Source organism: Phodopus roborovskii, unplaced genomic scaffold (assembly GCF_943737965.1).
Source record: "Phodopus roborovskii unplaced genomic scaffold, PHOROB, whole genome shotgun sequence".
Lineage (NCBI taxonomy): Eukaryota > Metazoa > Chordata > Mammalia > Rodentia > Cricetidae > Phodopus > Phodopus roborovskii.
Window position 1 is genome coordinate 4,953,079 of NW_026126487.1, and position 19,472 is coordinate 4,972,550.

At 47.1% G+C, this 19,472-nt stretch overlaps 1 protein-coding gene across 2 annotated transcripts in view; it reads left to right on the forward strand.

Annotated features, from left to right (window-relative positions):
• Gnao1 (G protein subunit alpha o1) overlaps positions 1-19,472 on the forward strand; it is a 148,983-nt gene that overhangs the window by 66,842 nt on the left and 62,669 nt on the right. For both annotated transcript variants that reach the window (XM_051195147.1, XM_051195146.1), the window contains exon 3: positions 12,671-12,812. In XM_051195147.1, the coding sequence (XP_051051104.1) occupies positions 12,671-12,812 (142 nt within the window). The remainder of the gene's footprint in view (positions 1-12,670; positions 12,813-19,472) is intronic.

A 19,472-nucleotide genomic window follows, 5' to 3' on the forward strand; every position in this document is an offset into this window, starting at 1 on the left:
TAAAGCGTGAGGGACGACTGTCCCTTTACCATTGAGATTCTGTTTCCAAGGGAGAAAAGAAACTGAGCAAGAAAGAATAACAGATGTCCGCTGCAGGCCTGGCTTGTCATTTACAAAGCTCAAGCTCAATTTTGGATTATCTTGTATGGTGAATCATCTACTATCACACTTCAGTTAGTCAGGACTGCAGGAGACAGAGAAGCCCCCTAGGAGCCCTCACGTAGACCATCCCACCCCACCTGGTCTGACTTTACCTTTTTCACTTGTCTGAAAAGGTATTTGATAGTGTGAGGTTGTTAAAGCCTTGCCAGTGAGGACAGTGGGCTTTCAAGGTCTTTTACCTCTTGTCTGTGATGTAGAATTCATCCAGGAATCCTGAGCAGGGAACACAGACTTTTCAGGCACATCCAGACAGGAAGGGGGTGGAAGGCAGATGAACAAAGCCTCAGCCTTGCTTGTGCATCGTCCATGAAATGGAATGAAACAGCTGTGCAGCTCCCCAGTGATGCACATTATACTTGGTAAACATTGAGGCCCAAGCACTCCATTATGTCAGCAGTGAAAACCACCCAGGGGACCCTCCACCTGGACAAATAGGAAGCCACGAATGTTGCTTAGGTGTAGGCAATGAAACAACATGGAATAAATCAGCCTCACTCAAGACTCTACTCTGTTTTTATATAAAGCATTATAAAGGGCTCAGACTCCATAGAGCTCTGGGTCATCTCCTTGCTACAGAAGCAGTGATTTCACAGTCAAGTTTCAAAGAACAGTTCTGGGTATTTCCAGAAGCAAGCATAGAAAGTACAGCAACACTGTCCTTCTGTCCTGACCCTAAGATATCCTACAAGGACTCAGGTGTCGGGAACAGAGTGAGACCAGATAACAAATAGCAAGACGAAGACAGTAATGTTTGAGTCTTGATGGGGACAACCACTCAGCACTGGGGTGAGATGGGTTGGCAAACAGGGATGCACAGTGGAGTTGCAGCCAGGAGAGATCTTCATCCATCCTGGCTCCAAACTTAAGGGCTGCCTTCAGAGAGGAGTCAGGTGTGTGCGGCATTGCCACCTTGGACTATGAGGACTGCCACCCATGCCTGTTAAACTCAGTGTTCAGCCAGTAACTGTGGTCAGTGAACGAGAATGAGGGTGTCTCCACTCTCCTAGAGCTCATGATGGCATGGCAGGCAGCTGAGGATATGCCACACTATGTGTCATGGGGAGAGAGATGGGGAAAATAGTGGGGCCTGTGGAAGTGACTTTTGAGCAGGGCCATGAACACATCTCTGTTGTAGAGAGGCTCTTGGTCCTCTCTTGGTCAAGACTTGCCTTGAGTGCATCTCCACATTTCCAGAGGCAGAATCCAGCATGTGGCAAAGACATAGACACAGCATAACCATGAGGTTCAATCAGTTTGAGACACAGGGCACCCCAGGAAGTTGTCACAACCACTTCAAAGCCAACATCTGACCTGAGAGACTGGCAGTACACAGAGGAAATGAGCCCAGAGCCCCGGTGAATTGTCTAAGTTTGCTAGCTGCTCCATGGCAGAGCCAAGACTAGATCTTGGGTCTTCAAGGTCAGGGTATGAGCTACTGCTATCAGTGTAATATTTGATGCTAGTGACTGGAAGTGGGGGATTGTGAGGAGGCCAGAGGTGTCCTGACAGGGTAGACAGAGTTCCAGAAAGCTCTGGTTTGACACAAGCTGGAGCTTCAAGGCCTGAATAAAGAAATTGGCCTTTGAATGGTTTTTGTGTTTCACATGGGTTGACAGTGTATTAGTGACCATTCTGTAGAACCTCGTGGGTCTTCTGCCTTCAGGTTCAAGAGCTGAGATCTCTACCCCAGTGCTTAGGCCCCAGGTCAGACCAGAAGTTCCACTGGGAGGATGAAAGGGGCTGCTCCCAACCCCTACCCCTACCCACCTAAAGTATGGGGAATGGCAAATCTGTGTTGTTCCCTCCCACCCCCATGAGGGCAGCAGAGGTCCCGCCCAGGAGTCACAACAAGTCCCAGTCTTGTCCCTGGCTCTGTCTGGTGACAACTGGCAGCTGACATCTTTGCTTCTGGCTAGAGTTTCATCTTATTAGAAATGGCATCTTTATAATAGATTTCTGCAAGTCATTGTCAACAGGACATGTCCCTTGTTGGTGCCAGTTGCTCTCTGGGGGATTGATTTGCTTATTATTATTATTTTTTATTATTATTATCTTATTATTATTTTAGAACTTCATTCTATATGTTTATACTATTTACATGTCAAGCTCTCTCTATAGCACTAATTACTAAGGGACTTTTTATTTTTTAAATATTTTTTCTCATCCCATACATATTTACTATTTGGCCAATAAGGTTTTAATTGTACCTCTTATCTCCTAAAATTGCCAAAGGTCCCATTTGTACTCAGACGTCATACAGTCCAGCCTGGGAGACTAGGGCTCAGCCAGCCTCCATCCAGCTCTACACAAGCTCCATTGCTTCTCTGGGAGAAGCATGGTAGTCAGTCCCCCTGGCACCTAGATCTGAAAGTGGTGAGGGGGTCACATCGCAGAACAAACTTCACCAGACAGTGATGGAGTTGGATGATAATTCATGATCCATTCAGATGATGGACTCCACACAGCCAGTGACAATTCCAGGGTGACACAAAGCCACATGAGGAATCCTGGCCAGGGTGGATTGAGTTTGGGAACCATGTTCTGTAAACTGCTCCCCCGTGCACACACACATATACACACACCAATACTCAACAGTAGCCCTGAAGTCAGGCTCAGCCATATATATAGTCTTGGCTCTGCATTCTATATTCTGTACCTAGCACCTGGCTACTTAAGAAACACTTATCAGCCAGGTATCGTAGCATATACCCGAAGTGTCAGCACTCCAGAGGCTGTGGCACAATTGCAAATTTGAGATCAGCCAAGGCCACACAGCCAGACCCTTCCTCAAAGGAAAGAGGACTTTTTAAGGGAACATGGAATTCATCAAGAAATAAAGCCATGGTGGAATGCCACCTTGGGAGTGGCTATGCATGTGAACATGTGCCAGCCTGTGGTGTAGCTCCTCCCTGTGGCCGGATGGCTGATGGCTGCTCTCTTCCTTCTCTTTTGCTCAGCTGTGTGGGTTGGAATCCATAAGTGTTCCAAGAGCAGGCCTTCAGTCAGGGCTGTGGCATCAGGAAAAGAGGAGGGGAGTTGCCATTTAAAAGTGCTCTAGGGTTGGAGCATTTTCACAGGTTTGGGAGTTGTACAGACTAACTTTTATTTTAGTAGATGAGCATATTTTAACATATAGTCAAAAGCCAAAATAGATCTAGCATGTTAGCCATAGGTGACTGGGCCCCAGCTACCATTTCAGACCTGTCCCTCCACCCTTCGTCATTCACTATGTTCCAGTCACTCTGGATTCCCTCCATTGCCTGAGCACACAGGGTTCCCCCCCACAGGACGTTTGTGCTTTCTGTTCTTTACCTGAAACTTCCCTTTTACACACTATCTCTTCCTGTTATTTCAAGCCTTAACTTTGCATGTTACTTCCTGGTGGCTCCTAGTTCAACGCCCTCCAGCCCATCAATTTCATGTTTTGTGTATATTATACTGCAATACTTGTTTGTTTACTTCCTTATTTTTTGTGTTCCTCTCATAGACTGTGAGACCTCTGAAGATAAGGGCATTGTCTGCCCCATTCATGATGGTCTCCTGGCTGCTGTGTGAACTTCAGCTAGCATACTCAGATGGCCTTTTGGGTGATCATGGAGTGTCCCTGGCTCTGACAGTTGAGAACTAGCTCTTATGCCTGGAAAAGAATGAACCTTCTGACTCCCATCAGGATCTCCAGGCTGAGAGATCCTCTTTTGGGTGTTGAGAAGCAGAAATCAAGGCCATGGCACAGTTGCTTTGCAAAACACAGACAAGAAATACTGTCCAGCCACTGGTCATTAAGCATTATCACTGTAGACAAAGATTATCCTCTAGTTCCCAAGACCCTGTTCAGCTGAGGTCTAGCTCTATAGCAGTGCATGGGAAGGGCCCTGTAGCTACTGAGACAAGACTAAAAGTCTAGCCTTGCATTGGTACTGGTTCACCTGCAGCTTTTAGATAATCTTAACTACTGCTTGCTATGCCAGTCCCTCCTCACACATTTAATACTCTGTCCTCCATTACAGACAGTCCTTGTCCCCATTTTACAGAAGAGAGACCTGGCCCTGAGGAAGTTGGTAGCTTGCTTGTATCCACACTGTTGATGAATAGTAGAGTCAGGTATCTTCGCATCTTATCAGGGCTCAGTATATGTTTATGGAGTGAGTGAATGGTGGAGTCTAGAGGATTTGAAATTCTGTGGTTCCCAGGAGCTGTTATCACTCACCCTTCTTCCCCTGGCCTATTCATATGTTGTACCCTGGGGTCTGATGGGGATATCTCAGTCCTTACTCTTAGTGGTCTCTGTCTTAGGCAGCCAGGTCAACTCCACTGTCCTTGTGGGAAAACAACTGCAATAACACTGACAACTGATGAGTGGAGAAATGGTTTATTCAGTAGAGTGCTTGCCACACAGGCACGAAGATCTAGTTCAGATCCCAAGTACTCAGTAAAGAGCCAGGTGCAGTGGTACATGTCTGTGATCCCAGCGCTGGGGAGATGGAAACAGAGCCTTAGCGCTAACTGGTTAGCCAGCCTACTAAATGAATTGATATGCTCCAGACTTAGTAAGAGACTCTGTTTCAAAAAAAAAAGAAAGAAAGAAAATATGGAGAATAATAAAGGAAAACATCCCTGAGGCCTCAGGCCTACACATGAACATATACAGTACATATATCATGTATATATACCAAATGACAATTATAGAAGGGACACCCAATGGGGACAAGACAGAAGGGGTCTTAGTGGAGCAATTCCTCCCTCCTGTAGTGCTTCCCATCTGTGGTGCCCGGCTGCAAGTTGCTCTGCCAGTTCCTACCAGCACCTCTAAACTTGGGTCAGCTTGTTCTCATACAGTCTTCCTAAGAGTCAGCAGAGACCTTCTGTAGACTCAGGACAGAATTCTTGATGAATCAATCCCACCTGAAGTATGTGTACTGCTCTTATCCATTCAGTATGCATCCCTCCAACACCTAGAGAGCTGGCATCTGCACATGCCTGCTGTATCTGGAGAGCTACTCCCAGCCCAGCCAGCTCCAGATGCTCTGTCAGCACTGCTCCAGGGAGGCTGGCCCTATCCAGAGTGTGAGCCTTCTGGTTATTGTCTCTTCTTATCACTTATGGTCTGAAACTCCTGTTCGACTTCTTCAGAACTTCTACTAGAAACAGATTTCATGAGTGCAGACATTGTGCATGTTGACTTACTCTTGAATCCCCAATGTTGATATCTCGCTTGGCACATAGTAGGGACCCAGATAATACATGAAAGTAACTAAGAGATGAATTAATGGAAGTAAGTACACAGACCTTGGAACTGTCAAGTCTGTTTTGCAGATGGGCCCATGTTTTTCTTACCTAGGATCTCCCATCATCCTGAGCTCCGGGGCCATTAGAGGCCTGTAGCACAATAGAAAGGCCCCTGGGGAACTTTATCCATTCTCTGTCATAAGCTAACTGTGTCCCTATGGGCATGGCTCGTATTCTAAGTCACAGTTCCCCACATGTGGCCTTGGAGCAGAACCATTGTGTGGGCCAGGCAGAGGACATCGTGATGAAAGCATGAACTCTGTCATTATAAGGGTTGATCTGTCAGTTCAGCGAGCCATCATGGGCTTGCTGTGTCTCTTGGGTCTTCATTCCCACGATGGTGGCATTTGCATTATGACCATGGTATGGCTGCAGCTCCTTCACTGACTCCTTACACTGAAGATAAGTCAGGAGGCCAGGGAATATTGTGGGGGAGGAGCCTGTGGGAAAGAGGAATCTGGGCAATAGGAAAAGTATTCACAATGACATTTGTTTTGGGACCAGGAAGTAAAACATCTTTGCAGAAGCATATCTAAACATTCCCCTTTTAGTCTTACTAACTTGAACCAGATCATGTGGCCACTCAGCTGCAAGGGAGACAGGAAAATAGCTCTCTGTGGGTGAGGACAATGGCTACTGTGTGGCAGCCCACACAGCTAATACGTACACCTGTCACTGCCCTTGGAAGGTACCAGTTTTTAAACTACTGCCTGCATGTTTTCATCATTGGCCTCATTTTGACATCCAGTTTGAGTCCCCAGAAGGCGGGGAACTGGCTCCATGAGCTTGTTGATGCAGTAGAACTCATATCAATACAAACCCAAATGAATGGTGTAAGGAGACCCCAGCTGACAATGTTTTACCCTTCTACTCTTGTTCCTTGTCAACATGGTTACTTTATTAAATGTAAAGTATCATTACCATTGAAAGATAATCTGTTGCAGGTCAGCAGGATGACTCAGCAGGTGAAGGCACCTGCTGCACAAGCCTGGAGAGCTGAGTTAATCCCTGGAGCACACATAAAGGTAGAAGGAGAAAACTGACTCCACTAGGCCATTCTCTGACTTCCACATGTGTGGCACATGTGCCCAAAAGCACATGCACGTGTGCACACACAATAACAGTAGATCCTTAAAAAATAAAATGACCCATTCTTTTAGATATCTAATGCCCATTTGAGAATGAAACAAACAGAAAGAAGACAGTGACAAAGCCCTGAGTGCTGCCACCAAAAGGAATGATTGCTCCCTCCTGTGACTCCAACCTTTCCATCCCCTCCCTCTCCATAGTTTCCATGCCTGCTCCTGCAGCACACACCTAGTGTTTTATAAGTATGGCTGCACAGCACACGCACTCCACTGTACCTGATGTTTTAATCTTATCCACCTGCCCAAGTCCAGTGTTCTAGTGGGCTCTGTGGAGCCCCTACATGCTAGGGGTTTCCTGTTCACTACTTAATTACACATGTGTTCTGTGAGGTCAGGGTTGCCATTACCCACCTAATAGGGAGGTCCATGGTTCCAGAGTCACATTCCTACTGCTCATTGGGTCAGTGAGGCCAGTGGTGGCTGCACACCATGATGAGTTATCATTGAGACAATAGATCACAGACAAGTGTCTTATGAGGTTCCATCCCTGTGTAGACACTTGAATACCATGGAGATGGCCAAAATGGGAAGTTAGGTTCCCCAATCCATGGGTTCTCCCAAGATGTTCATTTAATAAACAAGCAGAGTGCCCACTGGTGCTCATGTCCCGTTCCCACTGGAGTTTCTCAGTCCTTCCTTGTCTTCTCCTGGCAGGTGGAGGTCCTCCAGGGCTCACCTCTATGAGTTACTTCTCTCATGATTGTGACCAAATACCAGACACAATACAGTTTTAAAGGAAGGAGGGTTATTTCACTTTGTTGACTGTAGTGCAGCTCATATTGGAGAGAAAGACATGGCAGAAGAAGTGCCTTGGCCCTTGGTGACCAACCAGGAAGCAGAGAAAGGGAATGGCAATAGTTGGCTGGATTTCATCTTTTTTCCTTATTAATTCACCCAAGTCCTAAGCTCATGGGATGTAATCACTCACCTTCAGGGTGTATCTTCTCCTCAGCTAACCTTTCAGGAAATGACCTCACAGATACACTCAAAGGTGTGCCTCATTAATGCTCTCCTCTTAGAACCAACAACATGCCCTCTTCTGGAGGACAGCTATAGGACAGCCCCTGTGTACCAAATGTACCAGCAGTCACCATGGTTGATTCCCTCCTGCCCATGCAGCTGCTCTTTTGGCCCTGACCACAACACAGCGAGAACAGTTGACAGCCAGCAGTTATGGGAAATTACTGCATCACACAGCCAGTGCCTAGCACCACCATCCCCAGTCTAAATCACTCAAGGGTTGTGGCAGAGGATGGTGAGACATGGCAGGCAAAACGAACACTGGATCCAGCCCAGTGATGGGGCTGTGTCCCTGCAGTTTATGACAGCTGTTTACAAACCTCCAGAAATCAAGGAGAAAACTGTGCTGATACCTCTGTCACACTCAAAGGGGCCCATGATTCAGGGAAAGGCTGCCAGGCCAGATGATTGTGTGAGGTCCCTTCCTACTCCCAAGCCTGTGGTTCTGTGACCATATAAGGCCTCTGTGCCCAGCTGCAGTCTTCCTGCGGCTAAAATCAGCCCCACCCTGGGAGAATTGCTGAGAACAACAAGGAGAGCCAGGTCTGGGCCTCGTGCAGAGAGAGTTGGTGGGTGGAGGGCAAGGGTCCACCTCTGACTTCCTCTTCCTGGAAATTCGTCGCCTACTGTGGTCAGCAAACCTGTCACCATCCCTCTCCCTCCATGTACCCTCAAGATCACCTACCTAGCAGTGTTGTTAGGAGCCCAGAGTCCAGCTGGCAGCTTCTGTCCATAGTTGAATACTCAGGCTGCAGTCAGCCTTGTCTGGTCAAACTCCTCCTCGAATGGCTCTTCTGGCTTGGTGACCCGGGACATCCTCTCAGAGTCCCTGGGTGTTAGGTGTGCACTGTGAGAAATAACTTGGCTTCCAAAATATGCGCTGGCTCTGCAGGTATAAAAAGTTGGTGGATCCCTACCCCAACACACCCAGACACACATGCATGTATGTGCCTTCACACATGGAGACTTGCCTGTGAGCTCCTTGGTGGGATATAGCCGGTACATTTGTGTATATACTGTTCATATTTCCACTTCCACCACCTGTTTGCCAAGAACCATGGAAAGGGAGAGAAGAGATGGGTGAAACAAGATATCAAGGACTGGAGTAGAAACAAAGAATTAACAAGCAAATATGCTGAGAGGTGATATCAAATTATTGTTATCAAGTTATAGAACATTTTAATCATGAGTCGGATGAGTGACATTAGAGTATGCAAAAATACAAACTACTGTGGTTTATATCAGTCATATCAGTAGGGATGGCTCTAGTTTCAGGCATAGATGGATGTAGGGACTCACATGACATCACCGAGACTCAATTCTATGCATTCACTCGGCAGGTCTGTCTAGGGCTTCTGCAGTACATGGGACTACTAGCTGGTAATACATGGAGCCTTTCTTCTGCTTTCCAATCCCTAATCTTGCTACCTCCAGAGCTCAGGCCAAAAGCATCCCCTGTCACTGAACTACCCAGCAGTGTACCTCTGAGGACTCTCAGGAGCCCCCTCTCCAGGCTCTCAGAACATTAGACAGGCACTGCAGTCATGGGTACATGCACAACATTGTGTATATGTGTGCATGTGTGTGCAGTCTTGGGGTCTCGGGAACCTGAAGGTGAGGGCCGGGGGTTAGGGAAGCTGCCCTGTCTCTCACCATCTGTCCATGGGTCACAAACAGAACCTTGGATGCTGTTCACCAGCTGTATGCCTCAGGGAAGTGGCCTGACCTCACTGGGCCTGTCCCCTCATCTGTAAAGAGGAGCTGGTGATTTTCATCAAGCCCGGAGCTGCTTTGCAGATTGGAAGAAATGAAGCAAGTAGAGCACTTAGCGCAGGGTGCCAGCCCTCAAACACAGGTTGCCTCTGCCAGAAAGTGAGGGAACTGTATTTGGGGGTTGCTTTAGAATGGAACTACGATTCCCACTGGCTGCCATTTGAAGTGTCTTCACTGATGTCTTTCTCACCTCTAGGCTTTTGTTTTTGTGGTTTTGAAACAGGATCTTTTGTAGTCCAGACTGGGATTACAGGCACGCTCTGCCACACCTCTCTGATTCCCCAGAACAATTTGCCAGTGAGGAAACCAAGACTGGGCAGCTAAGTTATCTATCAGGGGTGCACATAGTTCTTCAGCAGCAGAGGTGGAGTTGGCTCGGGCCTGGCTGCCACACGAGCTGGCACTATGGTGCTGTGCCTCACTGGAATGGCATGAGCGGAAAGAAAATAAGGGGACTTTATTTGATGTTCACAAAGATGACATCCTGAACTCAGAACATTAGGAAGAGTGCTCTGAAATTCCCGTGTGTACCTCACACACTTTAATTTACTCTTTCACATGCACCTTTCTGCGTGTACCCCACCTTTATTGCTAGAGGTTTTGCATAGAAATATGTATTACAAGGAGTTTTCAGCGATTTTCTCTTTTTCCTCCATTTGGATAATCTTTGTTTGTCTTCAGGTTCGTCAGGCTTGTGCATGTCTGATCTGCCATTAATTTCGCCTGTTGTTCATTTTCTGTAGCTTCCATTTCTCTCTAAATTATACTCATAGTTTCCTTTAATGTCCTGAAAATATCTAAAGTAGATGTTTTGCAATACCATGTGTTAATTCTGTCATCATATCACTTGCGCATCTACTATAGTTAGCTAATGCTTCTCTTAATTGTGAGCCAACACTTTCCTGCCGTGTATACAGAGCCGGGACTTTTTCCCCTGAAAGGTGGTGCCATGCACGTTGCTCTGCCGAGCATCTAGATTTTGTCGTTCTCATTTAAAGGCTGTTTGTTGTCTTTATTTTCTTATTCTTTGAGGGGCTAAGTTAGTGTGGGCAGCTGTATTTCTCAGACTTGCTTTCTAGCTTTGTCGGGAGGACCTCAGGGAGATATAGGCTATCTTAACCTAGTTCCTGTGGTCTCTGGCATCTCTGCTAAAGGATCCAGAGTCCCCCGGGGACTCCATTCTGTCATTTGGGAGGTTCATCTCCTTCCTGGCTTGGGGGAATGCTGGCAAGTGTACAGCCTCCAAGCCCCCTGAAGCTCATTCCCTCTCTGGTGCTCTTCTTTGTGAGCTGTGGAGTCTCATGTATTCAGCCAAAGACCCCCAGGAGCCCCACATAGATGCCAAGAACTCTTTCTCTGTGGTTTACTCTCGGTTCCAGCTGCGTCCGCTTTTCAGTGCTGACCCTCGTGTCCGCAGCCCACCAGTCCCTGAGGCATGACTGGCTCCTCCAGCCTGTGCTGTGCTGGCCAGTGCATGCAGTCCACAGCCGCCTTCACAGCCCGTTGTCCGCTGTCAGAACACACTGCTTTCATGTGTTCTCTTCTCCGGCTTTATGCAGAGAGCTAGTGTTTACCTGTGGGACTCTCTGGGGTCACAAACCCATGGGTGTTTGACTGTATTCTCAATTTCATTTTGCAAGAGCTGCAAAGATGGCTGGCTCAGCAGTGAGGAGTGACTTCTCTTCTTGCAGGGACCCAGGTTCCCTTCTTAGCACTCACAAGGCAATCACAATTGTCTGTAACCCCAGTTCTGAGGGACCTGACACTGTCTTCTGACCTGTGGGTACACTTGCATGCAGGCAGGCAAACATACAATAAATCTTTTCAAATAAAAAGAAGCACTTATAAAAAAACAGATTTAGCACTAATCAAACCCACAAAAATGTACACAGAGTTGTTCTGCTCTGCTTTTTGGAGAAACTCAGATTGGAGACCCACAGCTGGCACCAACTCTCACTTTGCTGCAGGAGTTACTGTCTATCCACCAGTGACTGGATGACTCAATGGTAGCATACCCATACAAAGGAATATTATTCAGTAATAAAAAGGAACAAGTCACTGAGACATGTATAACATGGTCATATCTTTAAAAAGACTTGCTAAATGGAAGAATAACTCATTGAGCTGCATGGTTTAGGCAAGCAGCATATGAAATTAACCTCAGCAAAGCTGTTTTCAAGATGTTTGTCTGTGGCATTCTCCAGGCCAGAGAGGAGGTAGTGAAGGCATGGACAGGGGCTCTGATGAGGTAGAAGGAGGGCTCAGCTCTCATGCTGAGTCCTGTGTGTGTTACATGTATTAATTCCTGTTCTGGAAACGAGGCCTTAAAACTGCCCAGTCTATCAAAACTTGTCTGGTCCTTCTTCCATTTAAAACTATTCTTGCCTTTTGGGTGTGATTTCCTCTTTCCAGGATCCTTGTCAGCTATGAGCGTGTATCAAAGGCTGCCAGAGGGTGTCACACTACCTCTGATCTGTGATGTCCCCTGTGTGGTCTCTATCAGTTGTTGAGATTCTGCAGCATGGGGTGACTCTGGCTAATACCAGCTGTGGAAGAGCAGGGAAACGCCCTCTGCTGGCTTTTCTTCTGATGGTGTGTATCTTACATATGCACAGACTAGGGTGATTGTTCATTTAGGCCAGGCATCACCCTACCTTCATTAAAAGCATTGTGAGTGAGCTGTGGGTGTGGCTGCCAGCTCCCCTTGGAGCACTGTCCTCACCTAGCAGTACATTGGAGCCTGGATTTGGTCACCACCAGTGAAAGGGGCAGGGATTGACCAAGAGATTGAGATTGTATCTTTCATTTGCTGAGTTCTTGCAGGGATCTTGAGCAGTATTCTCTGAGGGCAGACAAGTCAGGTCCCTCCAGTGTTCTTAGATGGCAGCAGCGAGCTTGTGCTGAGTGATTTGTGTTTGCAGCTCCTGTTACAGTGTTTTTACAGTGTTTTCAACTGTCTGTTCAGCCCCTTGTTCCTTTCCCTGTGTGGAGAAAGTGAAGACTATAATGTTTTCAAAATTCTGAATTTTGGGTTATTATTCAGTAACTCAAGTGAGTGGGGTTTTTAACTTATTTATTTATTTATTTATTTATTTATTTATTTATTTATTGGTATTTTGGTTTTACAGCCTCAGTAGAGCAACTCAGTAATCCATCATTCCCACAAGACCCAGCTGTCCCTGTGTAAAGCCAGGGCTTGTCCTGTGACCTGTGAGCCCTGTGTTGTCCATGTGAACTGAAGACACTGTACTCATCAGGTGTGGTTTGTGGTTTTCCTCCAGGATCATCCATGAAGACGGTTTCTCTGGAGAAGATGTAAAGCAGTACAAGCCTGTCGTCTACAGCAACACCATCCAGTCTCTGGCAGCCATTGTCCGGGCCATGGATACTTTGGGTGTGGAGTACGGTGACAAGGAGAGAAAGGTAGGCAAGTCTCTGGGCCCCTAGGAACGGGGAGGAGAGGCTGTTGTGTCTCTCCCTTTTGATAATGCCTGCTGTGCTCTGTGTAGAAGGGAAGGCGGTAGTCACCAGCCTAATCCATTTTACCAATCCCTGTTGAACGAAGGGACTTCTGTGACAGGTAAATCCATGTAGAAAGTTACTAACAAACAAAAGCCCCCCCACCCCCCCAAAAAATTTTTTTTCAATCCTTGGTCTCTTCTGTCGATGAAAAAAAGTGACAGAATGTTTTAAGTTGAGACAGCATGGCCTGAGTAAACACCTGCCCCCAGACAACTGACCAGAAGAATGTTTCTTGAACAAAATCCTCTTCGGTAGGTGCCATCTTCGTGCTGAGGAGAGCTGGCCTTACCTTGTAGGAGGGAAGCAGCCTTGGAATTGCCCCTCAGTCCTCACACCAGAGATGCACTTTCTGCCTCTCCTGGGAGGTGTGAGGCCCTCCTTCCTGTAGAGTCAATATTCTGCAACAAGGGCTGTTTTCTGATAAGTGTGTAAAGGATTCTTATTCGCAAATGTTTGCATCCACTGCAAAGCTAAACCACAACTACTGTGGAAAAGCTAGGTGAAAGCAAGGAGATCAAGAAGAAGGTGTGAAAACAACCTGAAAGTTCTATCCAAAACCTAGACTTTGCTCTCCACCCACCAACCCACCCAGGGGAGCGGATGGAGGCCTCAGCGCAGCTGGCCTGCATCAGAACCTCTGAGTAATCTGTAGTGACTTGACTATTGGATGTACATTTTGCACCTCACAGGTAAAAGCTATCCTGGCCTTCTCAGGGTCTGACAGGTTATGTGTGACAGATAGCTTTACATGTAAAATTTAATATGTTATACACAAATCCTAATTCCATGGGGTAGAGTCATCTCAGCTCAGGTTGGCACCTTCAGGGCCTGGAGCAATGGGTGGCTGACAGGGTGGCTGCTTAGGGTGTGCAGTAGAGTACTGACAGACACCCCTCTATCTGCTGCTCCCCAGAGGCAGGAAAGGAAGCTGACAGCATGTTGCATGTTCTTCTCCAGCAGGAGGCCAAGGGCACATGGGAGGTAGAGGGGGAACAGGGGCGCCTCTGGTTCTTCAGTCTTGTTCCAGTCAGCATTTTCCATGTCTTCTGGGTGCAGGCGTGGGCACAAAGGGAACAGTGTTCAGAGAAAGCTGATGGTCAGCGAGTACCTGTTGGGGCCATGGGGATCATTGGTGCACAGTGGCAGAAGATGAGCGCAGTGTCTCTTTCATCCTCATGGCACTAGCAAAGGCGAGCGTGAAAATAGCTGTCATCTGCAGAGTGCTTGCTGTCTCTGAGCACTATGCTGAGCCCTGTATTTACTCTGCCAGAACATAGTAGGTCATCAGAAAATCATCCCTTGATGAAATTACTTTCCCCATTCTAAGAAAGGGGCAGTACCTGGAGTTTTACCTCCAAATGGCCAGATGTACACTGCCCAGGACCTGTGTGTAGCCTTGTGTGAGGTGATGTAGAGGTCTGAACCTTGATGATGAGGGTTGAGGAGCTGGTCACCTTCTTGGGAAGATGGGACTCACAGACTGTTGAGCATGGTCTTTCTGTTACCTGTGGCCAAGGCTGCTTCAAAGATCGAGGGACCAGACTGAGAACTTCACCCAGTGCTTCCAGGTTCCCAGCACTGTCAGAGAGAGAATCCAGAGACAGGCGGACAGAGAGCAACAGGGGACACTTAGTACAAGCCAGAAGTACACACTCAGAGTGTGGATGCAGGCTTGTCAAGAGGGCATGCTGTTGAATGTCAGATAGCTCATTTTATGGTGAATCTTAATGGTCGGGAGGATTATTCTTGAATTAAATAGCATGGGACATGGGCAGAGAATAGGATGGGATCTTCCCCAGTCAAATTTTTCTTGTGTGTGTGTGTGTTTTTTTTTTTTTTTTGTTTTTTTTTTTTTTTTTTTTTTTTTTTGTCCTTACATAGGGCTTTCTGTATGTGTCATGGTATTACCTGCAAAGTAGGAATAGGCAATTTTACCAGGTTAATAAGATGGGCGTGCCATTTTATTGAGTCAAAGAATAATCAGTGGTCCTCTTAGTCAGTTGTGTTAGCCCCAATAGTCTTGGTGGTCTTATTACCTTTAAGGGTCAAGCGATGTCCTGTTACAGTGCAGCTGCATCAGTCTCTGGCCACTTAGAAATGTGCCTCTTCTTTCCCTGTCTATCTGGGTGACCTCGTTTTCTTGAGATAGTCAACGGAAGCTCTAGATATGGTTTGAAAGGTGCCCATTTGTGGGAGAGGGGCATGGCTGAAGCAGCCAGCCAGTCCTACATACTGGCAGTGGCTGGCTCACAGAGGGAGGAACAAGATTAGAGTATGGGCAAGGGTGAGAAAGTCGGAAGAACAGGTAAGTCAGCTTCCGTAAGCCCTGGAAGGCAGCCAATGAATAGCTTTACCCTGGTGACAAGAAGCAACCATTGATAGACCGTGCCAGAAGGAGATTTTAGACACTCCTGATGGCAGCCATAGCGTAGCCTCATCAAAGAGAAGCTAAAAGTGGGGAGCAGGTCAGGAAGCTGTGGCAATAAAGTACACATGAGATGTGGAGTCGGGCAAGGCGTCTAATGAAGGAGCACAGGAGGTGTAGTGACAAGAGGAAGTGGTGGCCCTTGTGATGCACTGACATTGGGCAAAAGCGAGGAATAAGAACTAATGCTTGTGTGACCAGCCTGGAGCAGTGGATCAGCCCCGGGAAGAGAAGGTTGCCTGGTAGTCTGTTTTCAGGACCAAGAGCTTCAACAAGTAGATGGAGGGACCTCCAGGAGAGTGGAGGCTTCTGCATTTCATCTGTAGGATCTTTGTTAAATGATGCACACTATTGTTTAAGGAAGAGTGTTTAATGTTTAACCCTAACAACCACCTTGCAGTGGTTGCTACTGCTGTCATTTTATTAGTGGAGATGGGGCAGAGCGATGTGCCCAGGGTCCTTCTACATAAAGTGAGTTTGTGTACACAGAGATGTGCTTGCCTAACAAAACTACAGTCCACAGAAGAAGCTCATTATAAACAGACAGGCTCAGGCCAACAAGGCAAAAGAGCTCCCAGCTCGGAATGGTGCACGCCTGTAATCCCGGCGCTGGGAAAGTGAAGCAGGTGCATGGTAATCTGAGACTCCCCGGGGCAATGCAGCAAGATTCTGTCCCGTTTATTTAATCAGTAAAAGAATTTGAAAAAGAAACCAAAAGGCAGACTGCTGCAGTGCTCTTTGCTCCCTTCCCTGTCTTCCCGTGTCTACCTTAGCCCCACACCCTTGAGCCCACCCTGCACCTGTCCCAATCTCCAGACACCGTCTTCTTTACCTCTGGCCTCCCCGCCACCTTTGCCTGTCTGGTCTGTATTTCCCATGGCTCCCCTCCCTCTGCTGCCTTCCACCCTCTCTGTCTACCTGTAAGGGACTCCCTCACTACCCTCTCCCTTTCTCCATATCTTCACTGTCTCTGTGTGCCTCTATCCCCCTATTCCTTTTCCTCTCCCCCAACCCATTGTTCCCCACACCCATCATCCTATGAAATTGCCTTTACTTTATAGCTGAAATTTCCCAACACCCCTTCCTCCACCTCAGTCCTGGGCTGACCCGAGCACACTCTGGAAGAAAGGGCTGAGGAGACAGGACAGTGACAGTTTGGAGGTTCACCTTAGCTAGAGAGTGGAGGAGTAAAGTCTTTGAATGATCCCATGTTAGTAAATTTCACTACACTTGCACGCGTGCACAGTGTGTGTGTGTGTTGTGTGTGTGTGTAAACATATAAAATGTTTTTGCATTTATAAAACATAGACTAATGGAACAGTAGACAACAGAAGCTGAAGACTCTGAATGTAAGGTCAATGCAAAAGCCTCAGAAGTGAGGTCCCTTTCTGCCTTCTGTCCCTACCCTACCCCTCCACTAGTCACAGAAGTCAGAACCTCTTCCCCAAGGCCAGTCTATAAATCCTCTTTCTATGTGAAGGATCCTTACAAAGACATCTCTGAACTACCTTGACTAGTCATGTGTGGCTTCTACGACCTTCATTTCAATGGCAAAAGAACCCAAACAGCTCTTTACTGAGTTTCCTTCTCACTCACAAGCATGTAAGACCACAGTCTTTTTGTCCAGTCCATTTCTACACAGCTGTCAGTCTTCATTGAGCCTTGACATAAAAGGATCCATTTCCCCACACCTCTCAGTCCTTGCTTCTGACCACTCCTCTGTCACCTAAAACTTTGATTAATTCCATCCTGTTTTCTTGTTCACTTGACTCTGGTGATGGGCGCGAGAAGGCTTATCCCTTCTCACCCATGCAGGAACAAAGAAGTACCTTGAACTTGTGAGTCTTAGCTGGGATGCATGCTATCATTTTCTTCTTTAAAAATCTTTGTACACATGCTGATTTTTCTTAACTATAAACTGCTGGAAAAGAGAATACACATCTAGCACATGCCTGACACTAGAAATGATGGCTATTGGATTCAAATGCCACCTCTACCAGCAGCAACTGTCTGGCCTTGGGAAAGCTCCTTAGCCTCTCCAACATCCATAGTTTGATCTTTACAACCTTAGCTAAGAGCAGACCGTCTGACCACTGTAGGAAAGAATGAGATCACACATGGAGCTGTACGTAGATACCACCAGGCTCAGAAAAATCCTCAGCACAGTCCAGCTATTCTTTTCATTATTTGCTTAAAATTATTAATATTGTTGACTAAAAGAATAGTAATGACCTATCCTCACAGAAGTCTAAAGAGGAATAGGCAGTGCATTGTCTCAATTCTTGGTTACAAGTGGAGGTGCAAGGCTCGGAAATAGCCTCTCAGTGTCACTGACCCAAGCAGGGCTGAGGGTGAGTGCTGGCTGGAATTGGTGCCAGGGATTGTTTGTTCCTCCATCAACTCACTCCTACTCCAGAGATATGGCACCTCCGGGGGGAGTCAGAATCAAAGCGCCTACCTGCTTTCCAGAATGTCTTGGGGTCCCTCTGGTGAGAGAATTATTGAGATTTAAGTTGCCCAATAGAACTAAGAACAGATCTTTGTAATCGTGGAACTGTTGTACCACCTCCACGACACAATGTGGTTTACACAAATTCTATAGCAGAGAATAAGGACACCATCTTAGCTATGTCTGCTCAGCTCCCTGCAACCCCAGGGTAGTGCACAAGGAGTGGTCAGACCCGAGGAGAAGCTGTGAGAAGACGCTGATGAATACCACATGTTCACTTATCCCAAACTGGGGCCGAGAGGAAGCAGGGATACCTGCACAGACCAGACACTGAGGCACCCCCAGGCTAGCCCAGCACACAGCCTGTCCCATCCTTCCTTTTACTGCCCACATTAACAGAGCTTGAGCATCTTCCAATCAAGACAGTCTCATTCTATGACTCCATGTTGCACATGTGACAAAATTTCAGCCCAAACAGAAGACACTTGCCTAAGAAAACCTATGGTAACCCATGACCCGGACCTGAGGGGTCCTGCATTATACTTCAGTTCCTTGCAGTTGTCCAGCCAACTTCAGACCTCATTTTTTTTTCATTCACAAAGACTTATTTGAACTTGGAGAACAGTGCATAAGGGCATCCAGGATGGATACAAAGATGGGGGGTAGGAAGAGGCAATCCTGTGCAGAGGTGAGATGCCTAATATGAAAAGGTAGATGCCTTGATATTTAAAGCTTCTGCCAGCCCTGCCATGCTCATGCCCCAGGACTCAGCTGGATCTGCCTGCTCCATGTACCACGGCTCCTGTTTTGAAGGAGGCACCACTGCTTAAATTCTGCTGTATGGGGTAACAGCACCAACGGTTGTCCCTGATCTCCCTCTAAAAGGAAGAACCAACTGTAAAGAATAGCAGTTCCTGAGTTTTGGCTGCTTCTTTTGAACCCTTGTTCCTCTCTGGCTGTACTTACAGCCACCCCCATTATTCCCCTTCATGCTTTCCGTATCGCCCCAGCCTGATATTGAATCTGGGAGGTCAAGAGAGAATGCTGCTTTTCCCGCCTTCTTGATCCCCTCACCAGCCAAAGCAAGGGCTGGAGTGGCTTTCTGGGTTTCTCCGTTTGTTCTTCCATCTGGCCGTTCATGTAGTGGTGGGTTAGAACAGAAGACAGACACAGCACAAGATCTCCTGAGTAAATTCAGAGCATGGTGGGGAGGAGGAAGGAAAGTGGAGAGAGAGGAGGGGAGAAGGTGAGGGAGGAGGAAACCATGAGAGATCAGGAAGGTCAAGTTGGGGAAGAACAGAGATGGAGAGCAAGGAAAGAGATACTCTAATAGAGGGAGCCGTTGTGGGCTTAAAGAGAAACCTGGTACTAGGGAATCCTGGCATCCCAGGAATCCACAGGGATGACCACAGCTAAAAATCTAAGCAATAGTGGAGAGGCTACCTTAAATGCCCTTCCCCTATAATGAGATTGATGACTACCTTAAATGCCGTCATAGAGCCTTCATCCAGTAGCTGATGGAAGCAGACGCAGAGATTCACAGCTAAGCACTTAGCCAAACTCCTGGAATCCAGTTGTAGAGAGGGAGGAGTGGTGAGCAAAGGGGTCAAGACCATGTTGGGGAAACCCACAAACAGCTGACCTGAACAAGGGGGAGCTCACTGTCTAGACTGACAGCTGGGGAACC